Source organism: Nothobranchius furzeri, chromosome 15, assembly GCF_043380555.1.
Source record: "Nothobranchius furzeri strain GRZ-AD chromosome 15, NfurGRZ-RIMD1, whole genome shotgun sequence".
Lineage (NCBI taxonomy): Eukaryota > Metazoa > Chordata > Actinopteri > Cyprinodontiformes > Nothobranchiidae > Nothobranchius > Nothobranchius furzeri.
Genome location: NC_091755.1, coordinates 30159431 through 30175380, shown reverse-complemented (window position 1 = coordinate 30175380; position 15950 = coordinate 30159431). Strand labels below are relative to the sequence as shown.

Here is a 15950-nt window from a genome sequence, read left to right as displayed (position 1 = left end):
AGTCACAGTTGACCAGCACTTCCTTCTTCTCTGCAGTCTCTGCATACTGAGACATTAGTGCCCCCATGTGGACCAGAAGGATCAGTACCTGGATTTGCCACCCACCATCCCTGATGAAAGGACTGCCATCAGTGGTCTGAATGAGCCTAATGAACAATTAAATGGTGAAACAAACCACATTTTCAACCATTAATGTGTTTTTTATTTTTATTTTTTGTAAACATTTTTGCTCAATAGAGTGGTTCACAGTTCAAAGCGCTAATATAAAGAGCTACAAAAATCTCAAAGCTTCTGAAACATACATTCACATAATTTATTTTACTAATCCTCTGAGGTCTAAGGTGTTTAGATATGATATGCACTAATTCACTGTTTAATAATGCAAGGTTTTATGATGGAAACCATTCAACGCAGTAGATGTCCACAGGGAAATTAGGAAATATGAGTGACTGTTGAAGTGTGGGGAGAAAAAAGAATCCTGCTGGACAAACTTGCTGTCTGTTTCTACATTTTGTTGTTACTGGTAGCTCTATATGGTTCCAATCAAACACAAGGATTTCCATTTTCAGTAAAAAGATCAGATGTCCTTTGTTTGACCCAAACTAATTAATCAATTCAGATGCACTGATGAAATTCTCGTCCTTTGACGGTATTTATTCACATCCCTTTGTCCTTCTTGTATTTTCTTCCATTCGACGTGTTTCACCTTGATGAGTGGGTGGCAAGTATGCAAGGATAAACACGAGGAGCTGTTGACACACAGCATTCCTTGTGCATTGGTTCAGCGTATTTGTTTTCTGAGCATGACAGTGTTTCAGAGCGAGCCCGGTTTCTCTCCTCTCCCTGCCTTTTAGATATGCTGGATGTAATGCCATTTGGGCAAATGTCGTGTAGTAAATGCATAGAGTAGGCTCACAAACCAGCTGCATCAATACAAGTAGTACTTGAGATATGTTTGCATGATCATCCCTTGCATTATTGGGTAGTCAGGAGGCAAATGGATGTTGACTCAGGAGGATGATCATGACGTTAAAAAGTGACATAAAGATTTAAACTCAAAATGTTTAACAATCTGGCTTCGAATCATGCATCAGTGACTAATATCAGCTCTAAGAACTTTAATTTGTTACAACCCTTTAAAAATTATTTAATTTTTGAGCCACTGGTGCTGTACAGTTTTATCTGAACATATCAGCTCCTTTCTTTTTTTTAAACTTTTGCACTAAAGGAACAATAAACTGGTCTTATTTGTTGTATTTATTCATTTATTTATAATTTGTATGGTTGACTCACACCCAGTCTACCCTTCTTCCAAGCCACTTTGCTGATATGGTCTTATGCATCAGTACTATTCCGACGTATCATGTAAAGTACATTGTTTTAAAAAGAAAACCATGTAGGTCAAACGCCTCTGAAGTCGTAGCTGTGTGGGATTTAGTATGATTGTTAGAACAATGCCACATACATGTGACGTGCCAATTACGATAGCAGTGAAATTGTACAAAATCTGGTTTTGTATGAAAAAAAAAGGAACAACTTTTTTTATGAACAACTACTTTTACTTATAAACGTGCCAGAGAGTCAAATGCATAAACTTGACATGACAAGGTTTCCCTTTAATTATGCTGTCATTAATTGTTTAAAAAGAATAAATTGCAGTTTCGTTCATATTTTGTACTGAAATTAATTTTTGCAGCATGAATCGGTAAGTTCAATTGACTGAAAAAAGAAAAACAGTATGGAAAGTCATGTCAGGTTTATGAAGGTGTAAATTTGACTTTCAGACACTAAACTTTACAGTCAGTGTTCACATGTGCGGTGTAACCTCTGTTGTGTTTCAGGTTTTGGTTCCAACATTTTTTGAAGTGATCATGACGTGTCAAACTGGGGCGGTTGCATAACTGTGTACTGTTCATTTGGTGACGTTAGGTGGATTGTAAAGATGTGAAGTAGTTTGAGGCCATGGGCACGATGTATACACTAGGGGGCACCAGTTACCTAAAAGAATTGAGCTTTGCAACGTCATCAAGCACAATCAGCTGAAGTCCTTCTCATCACACCTCATTGGAACTTATCCAAATCTTCCTCGGATCAACCTGGAGGGACGCTTGGCGAAGTGTGGCAGGATGAGCTGTGGTTGATCCATAAACAATCTCCACTTCCACTTCATCTCCTCTGCTCTGATGCTCTCCATTGCTTGGTGCTGTGTCTTTGCTGTACATTGTAATTAAATTCCTTAAAAAAATAAAGATGAGGAAAATGGACAAGACAAAAATCACTGTTTGAGATGTGTTTCTGTTACATTTCATAAGTATTTTATGTATTTTTTTAAATCAAGTTGTCAAATTCAATAATCAAGATGGACTCAAAATTTAAATACTAAAAAAATTGTATTTTTTATAATTTACATTTGGAAATTTAATAATAGTTAAGAAGTTAATTTGTAGCATCTACTTCTAAAAACAAAAACAATGAAACAAAAATGATCTTGGGCAAATCTTTTTACATATAAGTGATGTTATATACTTTAATATCTCACTTGTCTGAAAAGGTTCATTTTCTTAGCAAAGTTTTTTTTTTTTTATTCGCCACACCTAAGGCTTTCTTCACAGGGTGGCTGGGCTCTCCCTTTGAGATAGGGTGAGAATCTCGGTCATCCAGGAGGGGCTCAGAGTAGATCCACTGCCCCTCCACATCGAAAGGAACCAGTTGAGATGGCTTGGGCATCTAGTTAGGATGCCTTCCTGGAGGGGATTTCCAGGCATGTCCAACTGGGAGGAGACCTAAAAGAAAAGACCCAGGACACGCTGGAGGGACTATGTCCCTCGGCTAGCCAGAGAACACCTTAGGGTTACCCCAGAGTAGCTGGTCCAAGTGGCTATGGAGAGGGAAGTATGGGCCTCCCTGCTTGGGTTACTGCCTTTGCGACCCGACACCTGATTCACGGCCAAAAATGGATAGATGGATGGATGGATGGACACCTAAATACATTTTAAAGGGCAGCTCAGGGAGTTGAGTTGGTTTTCCAGAGAATTCTGCTGTTGTCTCCTTGGGCAAGACACTTAACCCACCTTGCCCGCTGGTGGTGATCGGAGGGACCGGTGGCGCCTGTGCTCAGCAGCCTCGCCTCTGTCAGTGCTCCCCAGGGCAGCTGTGGCTACCTTGTAACTCATCACCATCTGTTTGTGAATGGATGAATGATACACTGTAGTGTAAAGCGCTTTGGAGTCCTCTGACTCGATCAAGCACTATACAAGTGTGGGTCATTTATCATTAAAAATAATTTTTACAGGTCATTATCATGAAAATGTTCTAAGAAGTTATACATTATCATTTGGTGCTTTCCACCAAAATAATCTGCTCTATAGTACCAAAAAAATCTCAATAAAGTTTACAGCTGATATTTTGTTGGAATAAAATTCACAACAGAGAATAAATGAAAGTACACTGCACACATGGCATTCAACCAGAGGAGAAAGTAGCTTCAAACACAGATTTTGGAGTCTTATTTTCATGATATTTGGACATCTCGCATCAGATTGAATAGCAGCAATGCGACTGAACCACTGATTCCAGTTACTCTGCAATGCTGAAGTTTTTTTTTAATCACAAATAACACAAGCCTGGAGGAGTTCTGCTGTGTGGTGGAGTTGCTGTCGGGTTGGTTGGCTTCTACTAGTTGAAATGTTCTCAGCTTTTTTCTGGACGGTAAACCAACAACAGCCTTTTCTAACATTTAATCTGTGGCCACTTGTGACACCGATGACAGAAATGGTAAAAAACAGCATTATCTTTATTAAAAGCAGGTGTATCCATTCAAACACCCTCAACAACATTGACCAATTTCATGCCAAACAGTAGCTGACAGTGAAACACTGACCCCACCTAGTGGTAAGCAACGCTAGAAAAGTCCGAAATGTTTGCTAGTTACTGTGATGCTCATCAGGATGAAAATGTGAGAAAGGCCTTTTGTTTCTGAGCCTAAAACTTCCAAAAAGATGACTTAGAAATGGACAAAAATGCAAAATATCAACACGGTTAAAGCATGAGAGCCAAAGTATTATTTGGATCAACAGAAAAAGCTAAAGAAAATAAATACTGAACAATAACATCAAATATAATCATAAGACTTAAGGCTCATTTGGGACCTGAGGATTTTATACATATGTTCCTTTGCTAAACACCTACAATGGATGAGGGAGCAAAGTGAGACACTAATCATCAGCTCAGCTGTTTCTATGAAAGCCGTACAGGCTGCTGCTTGGTCTACACAAACGACAGGTGAAACTGAGTCCTGTCAGCTTTGGTTCCAGTCAACTTTATGGCGACATGTAGAAACAAAGTAGGAGTAAAATCCAGGTAAAATCCAAAAGGTTCAAATTCTGGTTTGTCATAAAGCAGTGGGGCTTACCTCCCCTATTTTCCTCCTCCCGTTTCGTTTCACAAGGAAAAAAAATAACAGTTGGTTTCCGATGTTTCTCAAAGAAACTCTGGGTTTGAATGTACTTTAACTTACATAAACAAGTCGGTGATTTAGGTCCTTTCCACTCTCAGTTTGGTTTAAATCCAGTCAAAAAAAAAAAAAATTTTGAGTGGTACGCACGTCACATATTCTCTTATAGGAGAACTCTGACAGTTACACATACATGTCCTAAAGTACCATCCAAGGTGAAAACCATATGAGAATATCCACGACTTAGAAAGGAGACGACAAAAGAATAAAAAAGTAAAACATCACTTCTTCAAAGAGACTGGAGTCAGTCAAGTCAAGGCTTCCTGTCAATTTCAAAAGAAGCAAATTCTGAAAGAGCTAGTTCCTTTCAGTAAACCACTTTAGAATTGTGAAGGGAAAGAATCTTCTTCACAAAAGGATCTTTGTAGAGAGAAGAGGAAAGACTCAGCAGGGTGGAAAAGGGAGCGGGAGGAAACGTGGCTGTCGGTCTTGCGATGTCTTTGACCTGCTGTTTTTTGATTTTCTCCTCTGAATGAGAAGCTGTAGTGCCTGCATGTTTGTCATAGGACCATTCTGCTTGTGAGAATTAGAGCTGCAAGACTGACCAGTGGAAATGCCAACGACTCCGGGGCTGCTCCCGTGGCTGTGGAGCCTGAAATACAGAATAAAATAAGAATTGTAATGGTTTTCTGAGCTTAGTAAGACATTTATGATAACCTTTTCATATTTCATTTGAGTTTAGATTAATATAAAGACACAGACACCTAATTAAAATGTATTCTGTGCAACATGTCAACAGCTGTGAGTACATGTATGCATCAACAGATGGCAGTAGCACAACAAGCTCCATAACAATGATCTTTATAGAGCCAGACAAGTGAAGCAAACTCAGCAAAAGAGCCATCTTTGATTAAAAGGAAACATTCACTTTGAAATAATCAGCTTCTGACATTTTTAGGACCAGTTACAGACAACTTTGTTGTTTGATCATCCATGTTTCCCAGATCTAAGTAAAGAGAATGCATTAATATTCACTGATGGAGAAAATATCCTGTTTGAAATCTAATTTAACCTTTTTTTTTTTTTTTTTTTTTACCATGTCCTGTCTGGCTGTGAAGCAAGCAGAATTGATGTCTGAATGCTGGTAACAAGCCTTACAGATTTACTCTCAGGTGGAGCATCAAAGCGACTGCTTTTAATGTCACGCATGATACTTAAACCTTTATTGTTATTGTTTTTGAATGCTTTGTAATTCCGACCAGGCACAGAGTCAGAGGTGAAAGAGAAAAGAAAAGACAAAAGGTGGGGAGAGAGGGTGGAAGGGGGTTCCACAAAATAAACAATAATGAACAGAAGTCTGCTTCTAGACCTGTAGAAAGAGACAAGAAAAAAAAGCAAATAAAACAACAACAACAAAAAAAGGGACACAACAACAATACAACAAGATCAAGCTATCACTGCGTCAACTTGATGAAGAAATATATAATCAACATTGTTGAACTGAACAGTCACACGATAATAAATCACAGTGCATTAAGTGCCCACCATAGTCTTAATTTAACCATTTTAAAGGAAACAAGACAGAGTCAATGATCATTTATCTATAGAATATGTTTTGGAGCCTTTCTTTTTACACTCTTGTAAAGTAAATACAGTTGCACTCTTCTGCTAAACCTGAGAACTTTTTCAAGTGTTGAACTGAAAATATAAATGTAAAACAAGTTCAAAGGGAATCCTTAAAAAAGCAAAACATTTGTAAACTAATTTCCAGTTAATACCCAGCTCACACGGCAGGATTTTTAAACTGTCATCCAATGTTTAAAGCATGAGCACACACGTGGCAAAATGGAAAATCACAAACATTCTAGTTTTGGTCCTACAGTATGGAGGGTGTAGCAGCTCGGCAAGCTCTACACACTACTCACAAACTGCTTTCATTCACAGACTTTCCCCATTCGGGCAAGGAATCTTGTGAGATAAAATGTGACTTGAAAGTAAACAAACACAGTAGAAGAAGAGCTGATTGGCTAAATGCCACAATTAACAAGGAGAACATTTGTCTGACCCCAAAAATCAGACCAAGACAATCCAACATGTTTGAAAGTAGGGATGTCCCGACAAAACATTTTCACTTCCGATATGATAGCTATATTGCAACCTTCAGTATTGAAAATCACCAATGTCAATCCAATACAATATCAGCACCAATCATTCATACTTTATCTATTTCGTTCTGTGTAGAATGTATGAAAGGCTTGATCAAGTGATATTACTCAAACAGGGAACAAAAGCCAGGAACAGTAGGTGTGAAAAAAATGACAATTTTTTTTATAAACCATTAGTGGCATAAATGTAAAATAATAAACAATAAATTAAAGACTGAAAAAAGTGCTAAATACTAAAGCAAGGTTACTTCATTTATGTTTTACTGTCAGCAAATGGTAGGAACTGCTGAGGGCAGGGACATAAAAAAACAAACACAATATTGTCCATTGACTCACTACAAGTTGAGTGCCTTAAGTTTCAAAATTACACACTGCAAAAATCCTCATGCAGAGTTTTGTGATGCTGCTTTAAAGGCACAATGAGGTTGGACATATTTAATTTTCCAAGTTCTTATGGGAAACATGTGCATGGCAAATGTCACACAGTCTTTTTCTGACTTAAAAAAAATACTGCCACATGGCCAACATTGCTCTTGCTCCTTGCTACTTTGCTAGCATGCACTTCTCTGATCTGATTCTCTGATGCAGGCTTTGCTAGAATTAAGTTTAAAGTGGAACGGATTGCTTATAATGGATATTTTTAATGCAGTCTGATATGATCTGAAACAGTGTTTTTGGTCTGTTATCGGACTTATTTCCGATATCGGAACTGAGCATCCCAATTTGAAATAACAAATTTATGACGGGAGCGGTCAGTGTTGAAAATACTTTGTAACCCTAAATAATATCACAATACGTATTGTAGCTACTCCAGATAGAAAACAGAGGGCACATTGACATTAAACAATATGTACTGACTGGGAAAACAACCCATAAACAATTTATTTTTGTTACTTTATTTATCAAAGTAGCAACTGATTATATTTCAGTTTCTGTAATAAAGTGAAACTTTTCTGCAGGAGCTGCTAACCAACTCACAGCATGTTTACTTTAATTAAACTATGTTTAATTTAATAGGATACAAATATGGCGACACCTTGTTTGAAACGGCTTTGGCATCAACTTCGGACTATTTTGGCTCGGGCTTTTTTTTTTTTTTTACTCGAGCAGATAGAGGTACTTCAGTTTATTTAGACAAAGGATGTATTTGCATCTTCTTTGACGGAGTATGGCGGCCAGCCTCATTGACTGGCATCCATAGCGCTGTGTCCGTGATGTTGTTTGGTATCCAATAGCCTGTAGAGACAGTTTGAAAGACAACCGTAGATCCCGCCCCATGCCAGAGAGCCGTCACTAGACCGTGACCAGACTATATATTCTACACAAAATAATTTGTTCATCTTTCGGGGTGAAAGTGAAAAACACACAAGTATTCCAATGGTATTACAAAAGTAACTGTATTCTAAATACCATGTTTAAAAATAGTAACTGTAACGGAATACCGTTACTCATAATTAGTATTCTAAATATGTAATGGCGGTACATGTATTCTGTTGCATCCAAACACTGGGAGCGGTACTGACAACCTTCCGAGTGGACCAAAGCGTTTGTAACACACCACAAAAGGTAGGATTATCTTATAAGATTATCTTTAGAGCTTTTTTGGTAATCGTGTGAATCCTTAAAACTGTCAGAAGGGCAGAAGTGGGTCAAAAATCTGCATGTTAATCATACTGTATGAGCCAAGCTTAAATGTTCTTGTTAGGTATTTTATATGTTGTGTTCCCCAAACAGACACAGGCAAGCTTTTCATGTTATTTGTCACCGCTCTCGCACCTTCAACCTTGGGGATGGTAATCTGGCGACTGCTGATGCCCTCCCCTCCCTCACTGAAGGGTTTAATCTGGATGACATAGTCCTGGTTGATTGGCAGCGACAGCTCCAAGGAGGTGTTGCTGGTCTCCACCACGCTGGGACGACTGTGCTTGTCCTGGCTGTACATCACCTGCAGGAAGCAGTTTGAGAGTGCACGTTATGGCATTGAGTCACTCCAGACTGGAGTTCATGACTGATTCACTGACAGGAAAATCTGAGTTCCAGGTGTCAGAGGCGGACTCTACTTTCTCAGAAAGTAAAGACGCTGAATAAGATGGTGTAGATATAGGTAAAGTAAAAGAGTGGTGGATTCTGTTCATCAACAGGTGCTGCACGTACAACTCCTCTGGTCTGATTAGCTGACGTGTTTGTGATAAATGGAATCACCTGCTGAGCAGATTTCTACATTTTACAAAACTATTAAAAATGACAGTTACTGAGATAATCTCATTCACGTGTTTAATCCTGGAGCACAAAGACAAAACAATACATTTAGTCGTTATTTAATCTAGTAGGAAGTGAATTATTTTATATCACCAACATTAAAATTTTAATGCCTATAAATTGATAACTTCAATATGTCTTTCCAGTGAACATTTCATAAGATATTTCAGGGCAATGAATTAACCTGAACAAAGGTCTTTAGACTTTAAGATTAACGTAAATGCTACTAATGTCATTCTTTAACGAGTCAGCATCCATCTATTATCTTGAGACTACTTTGTTAAGGCAGAAGGATTTACATAGAGCATCCACAGGAAGAACTGGAATATTAGTAAATATTTAATGAGCCTAATTTGTGTGAATTAGATACACACTTGTAATTAAATATCTGTGTTTATTCGACATGAGCTCAGAATAACGAAGTAAAACAAACAGAATAGTAGTCCCTTAAACAGAATGAATGAAATTGTAACTGAGTACAGATTTAACCAGAAAACCACCATCATCATTGTGATTAATGCAATAACTTACAAGAATTAAAATGCAGGACATGTTAAGCATCCGACATAAATGTTTTACAGTGTAAATGTGAGGGAAACCTTTTTAGTAATACATGTTTTCTGGTTTCTCGTATTATAGCAAAGCCTTCATCTGTATTATCTTTCCATCTCATGCTCCCGTATCTCTCTTTTGTTTCCTGCTCTGGCTTCTTGCCAGCCTCTTCCTCCTCACACTGCTCCTCGTCTCCTTTCTAAACCAACTCAGGTCCCTTTGGTGCTTCATCCAAATCATCTTTATATTCTTTTTGTCTTCGCTTCCCAAGCTCACCAAACATTCTCTCCTCCTGTTTGCCTCGTAGCTCTTACTGTGTCTCGGTTTGCCTGCGCTGAGCTGATCTTTTGTGCTTTGGCTTTTTGAATCGTCAGATAACCTCTTGAAAATGCCACTGGGAGCCAGGTGGGGCGTTTCTCTGGCCTGGCCAGCTATTCTATATATGTGAATGTACATGCAGAGCAAAATCATTTTGCTTTACCTTTTCTAGGCCAGTTTTCCTCTGCACTGAGTCTAATTTAGGTCAGGGTTTGTCACAATGAATTTTGATGGTATTGCCAATTAAAGTTTTGCTCAAAGTACTGGGAGTACCACAGAGCAACAGAAAGCTATGCTGTCTGTCCGTTTCTGTCCCTCCATGAGGGTAATAGCTCCAGCAGAGAGAACCAAACTCTTTTCTCACCAGCAACCTCCACCAGTTCCACCTATGGGTTCCCAGGGCCAATAAGTCCTGGGTTGAACCCAGGGGTGTCTTGCTAGCAGGGCATGCCTGAAGCACGTCCCCTGGGAGTCATCCAGGAGGTTGTCTGACAAAATGCTGCACCACCAGCGGGCTGCTTTTAAATTGGAGAAGCAGCAACTCTACTTGGAGTCTCTCTGAGCTCTTCACCCCATTGCTAAGGCTGAACTTTAACCCCTATGAAGAAAACTCATTTCAGTTCTTTTTGTTAATTATTAGAAATTCTACATATTAAAACAAAAAGCTAAAAGAAAAAGTCCTGTTGGACTGTTAAAATCTGCTCAAACTATCTTTAACGTCGTTGGAACTCCCTGATGTCCTTGTTTGTGTGTAAAACTCTCCACTCTTCACCTTATATCCTGTGACTTCGGACTCGTTCTCCAGAGCGTGCACTTGCTCCCATCTCAGGATGACCTTGGAGTTGGATGTGTTCCACATTATTTTGACTGGAGCTTGACTGGGGGCTGGAGGAGGAGGATAAAAATAAGTAAAGGTAGAAAATCCAATAAATAACCCAGAACCACCCTAGCATGAAGGACACTTCTCATTATCAGTTTATCCTCCCTCCTTCAGTAATGAGCAGTGACTCGACAAATACGTGTGTGTGGGAGTAAGACCAGTCGTATTTCTGTGTGTAATTGTTGGGGGTGGATAAGATATTGTATCATAATCTTACATTTGATAATTAACTGAAATGTTGATTATTCTTGATCACACACAGTTCTGAGGAGAAGCTCTAGGATTTGTTTGGATTTGTAGAGGCTGAAGAAAAATTACATTTTTGTACACTGATTATATGAATTATAGCAGTAGAAAAAGTATTTGCCTCTCCTACTCGATGACTTCAATAGATCCTGTCTGACATTAAGGCTAAAAGATCTCAAAACCCAGGAACAACATAATCCAAAATTCAAATAATCTGTAATCATTTTAAGTAAAAAAATGCTTTTTTCCATGTGTATTTTTGCTCAAACAAAACACATGCTGAGAAAAAGTGTGGAAAAAATAAAATGGATGAACATTTTCCATTGCGAGTGCTTCCTTTGCTCCTGATAATAACAAACACAATGAGCCCCTAAAGCTGTAGTAGCATGAAACAAAAGCAAGGAGGACAGAAAGTAAAGACAATACACAAAAAGGGCATTATCATTCGCCAAAGACCTCTTGTAAGTGTGCTCCTTACGTGGTTTCTTGGTCGTGACATTGACTATGTTGCTCAGTGGACCCACTCCGGCACTGTTATAGGCCCGTAGGGACACGTAATAGGTACTGCTGCCCTCCAGATCCCTGATGAGGACGGATGTTTTATTCCCCACTGTTCTGATCACACTGGCTGCATCCTGTTTATCCTTTTCTCTCCAGTACCGCAACTAAAAATAACAAAAACACAAGTTCCATTTCACCACACCTGTTTATTTTTTATTTTTTATTTAAAACATCATAATGTACTAAAATTTATTTAAAATATTATCCAAAAACCACCAGCCTAAAATGATGTTAAATATATCATATTATAAATATATGTTATAGAAGCCAGTAGGTGTTGGCACTGTTCATTGCGTTGGTACGAGTCAAATTGTGTAGGCATTTGCTGGTTTGACCTCATAGCCCAGGATGCGTCTGCGGCTGTTACTCCAAGCCAGTGGTTTCCAGGTGACCTCTGCCTCCGATGCTGATATGCTCCTCGCCCTCGGCCTCCCAGGAGCTCTGCTCGGCTCTGAAGCACAGACAGCATCGTCAGAAAAACATGAGTTTACTACACCCACATCCACTGTATGACTTATTAAAGATATTGCAGCTCCATTGAATTCAACCACATCCCTGCATGAGAAAAATAAAAACACACAGCTAGGAAGATAGATTGTCTTAGTGTTTTATGTGGACCCAGAGAGGTGCATGTATTGTTAATATGAGTTAGTGTGAGTTTTTCAAAGTAAGAAACCCAACTGCTCCTGTAAACCTGCTGCAAATAGTTAGAATTCATCTCTGCTGTTTATGGTAATTTGGAAATGCAGAACTAAATTAATGTGTTCTTTGGTTGAATTCACTTTTTTGAGCCATTCCATTTTTTCCACACACCTTCTTCTGCTGAGTAGATCGTAGTCACTGGACTGAAAGGTCCTTCCCCCTTGTTGTTGTAAACCCCGACTTTGACTTGGTAAGGGGAGAAGGGAGGGATGCTTTCATTCTTGAACACGTATCTAGAAGCATCTGGGGATGTGACAGCAGCTTGCATCCATCCCGGCGCCCCGAGTGGGCGGAAAGCAACCACATACCCAAAGCCCGGACCACTCTGCAGCTCCTCGGGGACAGGCTGAGGAGGTATGAGATGACTCAGACACATGACTCAAGAGAAACAGGCTTCACTCATTTCACAGATATGAATATTTTTACAGAAATACAGCTTAGCACAGATTGGGGCAGTTAAAGAAATACCATGTGCATTGCAAAAAACAAATTTCTATGAAACTTTTTTTCCTATTTTTAGTCTGAAGAGAAAACAAATGATTCTCTAGAAAATTGCATTACTTAAAAAAGGTTCATATTCTTAAACATGATCCAAATTTTCTTGTTTGAAGTAAAATATGATCAGTCAATCAAATCTTTTATTTTCTAGTTTTAAGAATTCAAGCCAAACAAGTTTTGCTTACCCCATTGGCAGATTTTCTTTTACCCAAAACAAGAACATCTGGATAATATTTAAGAATATTTACCTCATATTAAGTAATGTATATTTTCTGGAATTTATATATATATATATATATATATATATATATATATATATATATATATATATATATATATATATATATATATATACATTTATTATTTTTTTCATTTTAGACTAAAAACAGAATAAATGTCAAAATATTTAGAATTATTTTTTACTTGCTTAGAAATCATTTTTTGCAGTGTAAGCCAGCCATGCACAGGCTTTTCACCCCTTTTGAATCAATGATTTTATACTGAACAGAAACAAAACAATGCTCTCAAATAGAGATAGGGATTTACTCATTGTTTTAAATTAATGTAAAAAAGTCAAATGATGCAGATAAACAAGCTGCAATAGTCCAAATTCGTATGTTTTATACCAACGTTTCTATACCTGAACACTCATAAAACAACTTAAGAACTGAGACAGAATCTAAAAGCACATTGAATTAAGTCAGATGTTTCTGTGTTCATACTTACTTCCCACGTGATGACCACCTCTGAACGTCCTCCACCTCCACCGTTTACTCTGGCTGGAGTCACTCTGGGGACTGAGAGATCACACATATTTAGAGTCAAATTCAGCTCTAACTCTAAAAACCAAGTGGATTGTGTCTCACTGCTATTGAAAAAATGCCATGCTTAAGGTTCCTTATCTGTTTGTTTATAAAACTAATCAAAAACGAGACTTGTTGGTCGAAGAACAAAAACTTTGAAAAAAGAATAGTTTTAAAGTTTTGGCGCAACACATTTTTTTCATCTATCTAATGTTAAAAATCTCTTGTAATGGATACATACGCATTTCTTTGGTGCGGGCCTTCTTGGAGGGTTTGCTGGGTTCTCCTGTCCCGATGCTGTTCGTTGCCAAAACTCTAAACTCATACTCCACCCACGGAGCCAGTTCAACAACCGTAGCTGAGAGCTGTTTCCCTCTTAATAGTTCAGGAACTGAGAGACATCACACGGGTATTTGATCAAAACCATGCAAAATTTTCCAATAACAAGGCAGCCCACCTGGTGATCTCTTATCAAGTTTATCCTCATTACTAGTGTTTGAAAAAGAAGAATAAGACATACTCCATCACTCCTTGTTTTTTCCCCCCAGCCCACACACAGTCTCCCAGATAAATCCAGCCTACCTGTAGTAACTGCCTGCCATCCCAGTGAGAAGGGAGTTCTGGCCTGGATGGTGTAGCTGAGGACAGGGCTGTGGTTGTCCATCCCAGGTCTCCAGGAAAGAGAGGCCGTGGTCTCATTTATCTCAGTCACCTGGCAGTCCAAAGGTTGGCCTGGAGGACCTGGAAGCATTATTAGTTACACTTTAGTCACTTAGACTTATACATACAGCAGAGACTAATGAAGTCAGGAGGAAATAGAATGGAGGCACAGAGTGGGTGGGCCACACTTTGAACTGATGTAATGGATGGATTAAAGAGACAAAGAACGCAGATCCCAGATGTTAATCCATAAGCGTTTGAACTATCACATGAAACTGAAATAAGCTCAAACACTGTTTTTGTTAAATTGGAGGCAATTAGAAAATAAATAATGTGCACATCTGAAAGTTGACGATAAATTTGTTGTTTTCTTCTTTTTTTGTAAATGAAAAGTGGAGATCCGAAGAGGAGGATTTCAAAAGAGCATGATTTGAAGGAAAAAAATACACTTGCCTCACCTTTCCACTGGATATGTAGGCGCCGAGTAACGTAATAGATGCATTTTACCCATAAGCTCCCTTCCCCAGCGTTTCAGATGTGAAACGGCAGCAAAGAAGGTCTGTGGTTTATTTTCTGTTTAACTCGGCTACGGAGGTTTCACAGGTAATGACGTACTTTGTTACTAGTTAAGAGAATGGAAATCTTCATGAGACTTTTATTTTGAACGTTTCTGGATGTTTTACAGTGTTTTTGCATTTGACTTTTTTGTGTGGCACGATCAGAACTGCTAAACTCGACACGTTTTGGTAGTGTAGTGCATAAAAAACAGACTCAAATCATAAGGATGCGTTTCTGTGACGCTGTTTCTGAATCAGTGAGTAACAATTTTCCAAGCATCTTATATTAACTTTATAAACTGATGATTGACCCTCTATTTCTAATCCAGACCTGACACACAAATACCACATGCTTTAAGGAGAAGGTAAATATTAAGGACTGATATATTTAGAAAAATGTGTTTGTTTGTTTGTTAATGGATGAATAACTAACCTGAATATGGACAAATCCCAGTAGCACAGGATGTGAACAACCTTAAATTGCATCTGCAAAAGATGCATAATCTTTTTATATCACTGGACCTTAGAAATGCTTCATTCATCTTCTGTAATCACCTTAGGGAAACCCATACATGCACGGGGGTAACATCGAACCTGTGACACATAGCACCTAAGAGAGGATGGATTTAAAGTTATTTGACATGTCTGCCCTCTTTTTATGGAAACAACTTTTGAACAGATTGCTCATTTCAGTTTCTTTTCCTGATGTGCAAATTAAGATAGTTTGTTGCTCTGAAAGCGATTTGCCTAAACATGACTCTCTGTTGGGATTTTGTTGCACCTCCATATTCAAATCAATTTGTTTTACTGTGTTTTTCTCTGTTTAAGTTTTTACTCCCTCTGATAGGACGTGTTCAGTCCGCTGCATGTGATTATGTCCATTCTCTTCTCATTAAGCCTTTTTTTTTCATTTCAACCAAATGAAATTATTCATGGATAATTGTAACATTTTAATCACACGTGGGGCATCTTTACCTCTGACAACCACATCTGTAGCAATGGACACACTGTCCACTTTGGTCTGAACAGCACAGGTGTATTTCCCAGCATGCCTCAGCTGGATGTTGCGAATCATAACATCTCCAGCCGATCGCTGTTGAAGTGAAGATGGACAATATTAAAAAAGCAAAACCTGCATCTTCAGAAAAAAAAAAACTTCTAAACTGGTGCAATGTCTGGTGGCGTTCTGCTTATTTCATTAGGGAAAAAAACAAACACAAGTCCAGGGACACAGCAAATATCCAAGTGCTGCATTTGATGAGGACTTATGAGGACAGATCTTTGTGAGGAAATAAA

The 15950-nt window shown here is 38.4% G+C and overlaps 2 protein-coding genes across 7 annotated transcripts in view; one reads left to right on the top strand and one right to left on the bottom strand.

The window, feature by feature from the left end:
* The window catches only part of si:dkey-178k16.1 (band 4.1-like protein 1), a 54353-nt gene extending 52075 nt beyond the window's left edge, over positions 1-2278 (top strand). For all 5 annotated transcript variants that reach the window (XM_015967613.3, XM_015967612.3, XM_015967609.3 and 2 more), the window contains one exon: positions 37-2278. The gene's annotated coding sequence lies outside the window, so the exon portion shown is untranslated. The remainder of the gene's footprint in view (positions 1-36) is intronic.
* Positions 2279-3775: 1497 nt separating this feature from the next.
* Positions 3776-15950, bottom strand: part of cntn3a.1 (contactin 3a, tandem duplicate 1) — a 114260-nt gene continuing 102085 nt past the window's right edge. For both annotated transcript variants that reach the window (XM_015967616.3, XM_054745815.2), the window contains exons 14-23: positions 15630-15747; positions 14020-14178; positions 13679-13828; positions 13361-13431; positions 12248-12482; positions 11770-11885; positions 11352-11538; positions 10520-10632; positions 8395-8563; positions 3776-5105 (exon numbers count right to left, since the gene is read on the bottom strand). In XM_015967616.3, coding sequence (XP_015823102.3) covers positions 5014-5105; positions 8395-8563; positions 10520-10632; positions 11352-11538; positions 11770-11885; positions 12248-12482; positions 13361-13431; positions 13679-13828; positions 14020-14178; positions 15630-15747 — 1410 coding nt within the window. In that variant the 3' untranslated portion in view covers positions 3776-5013. The remainder of the gene's footprint in view (positions 5106-8394; positions 8564-10519; positions 10633-11351; positions 11539-11769; positions 11886-12247; positions 12483-13360; positions 13432-13678; positions 13829-14019; positions 14179-15629; positions 15748-15950) is intronic.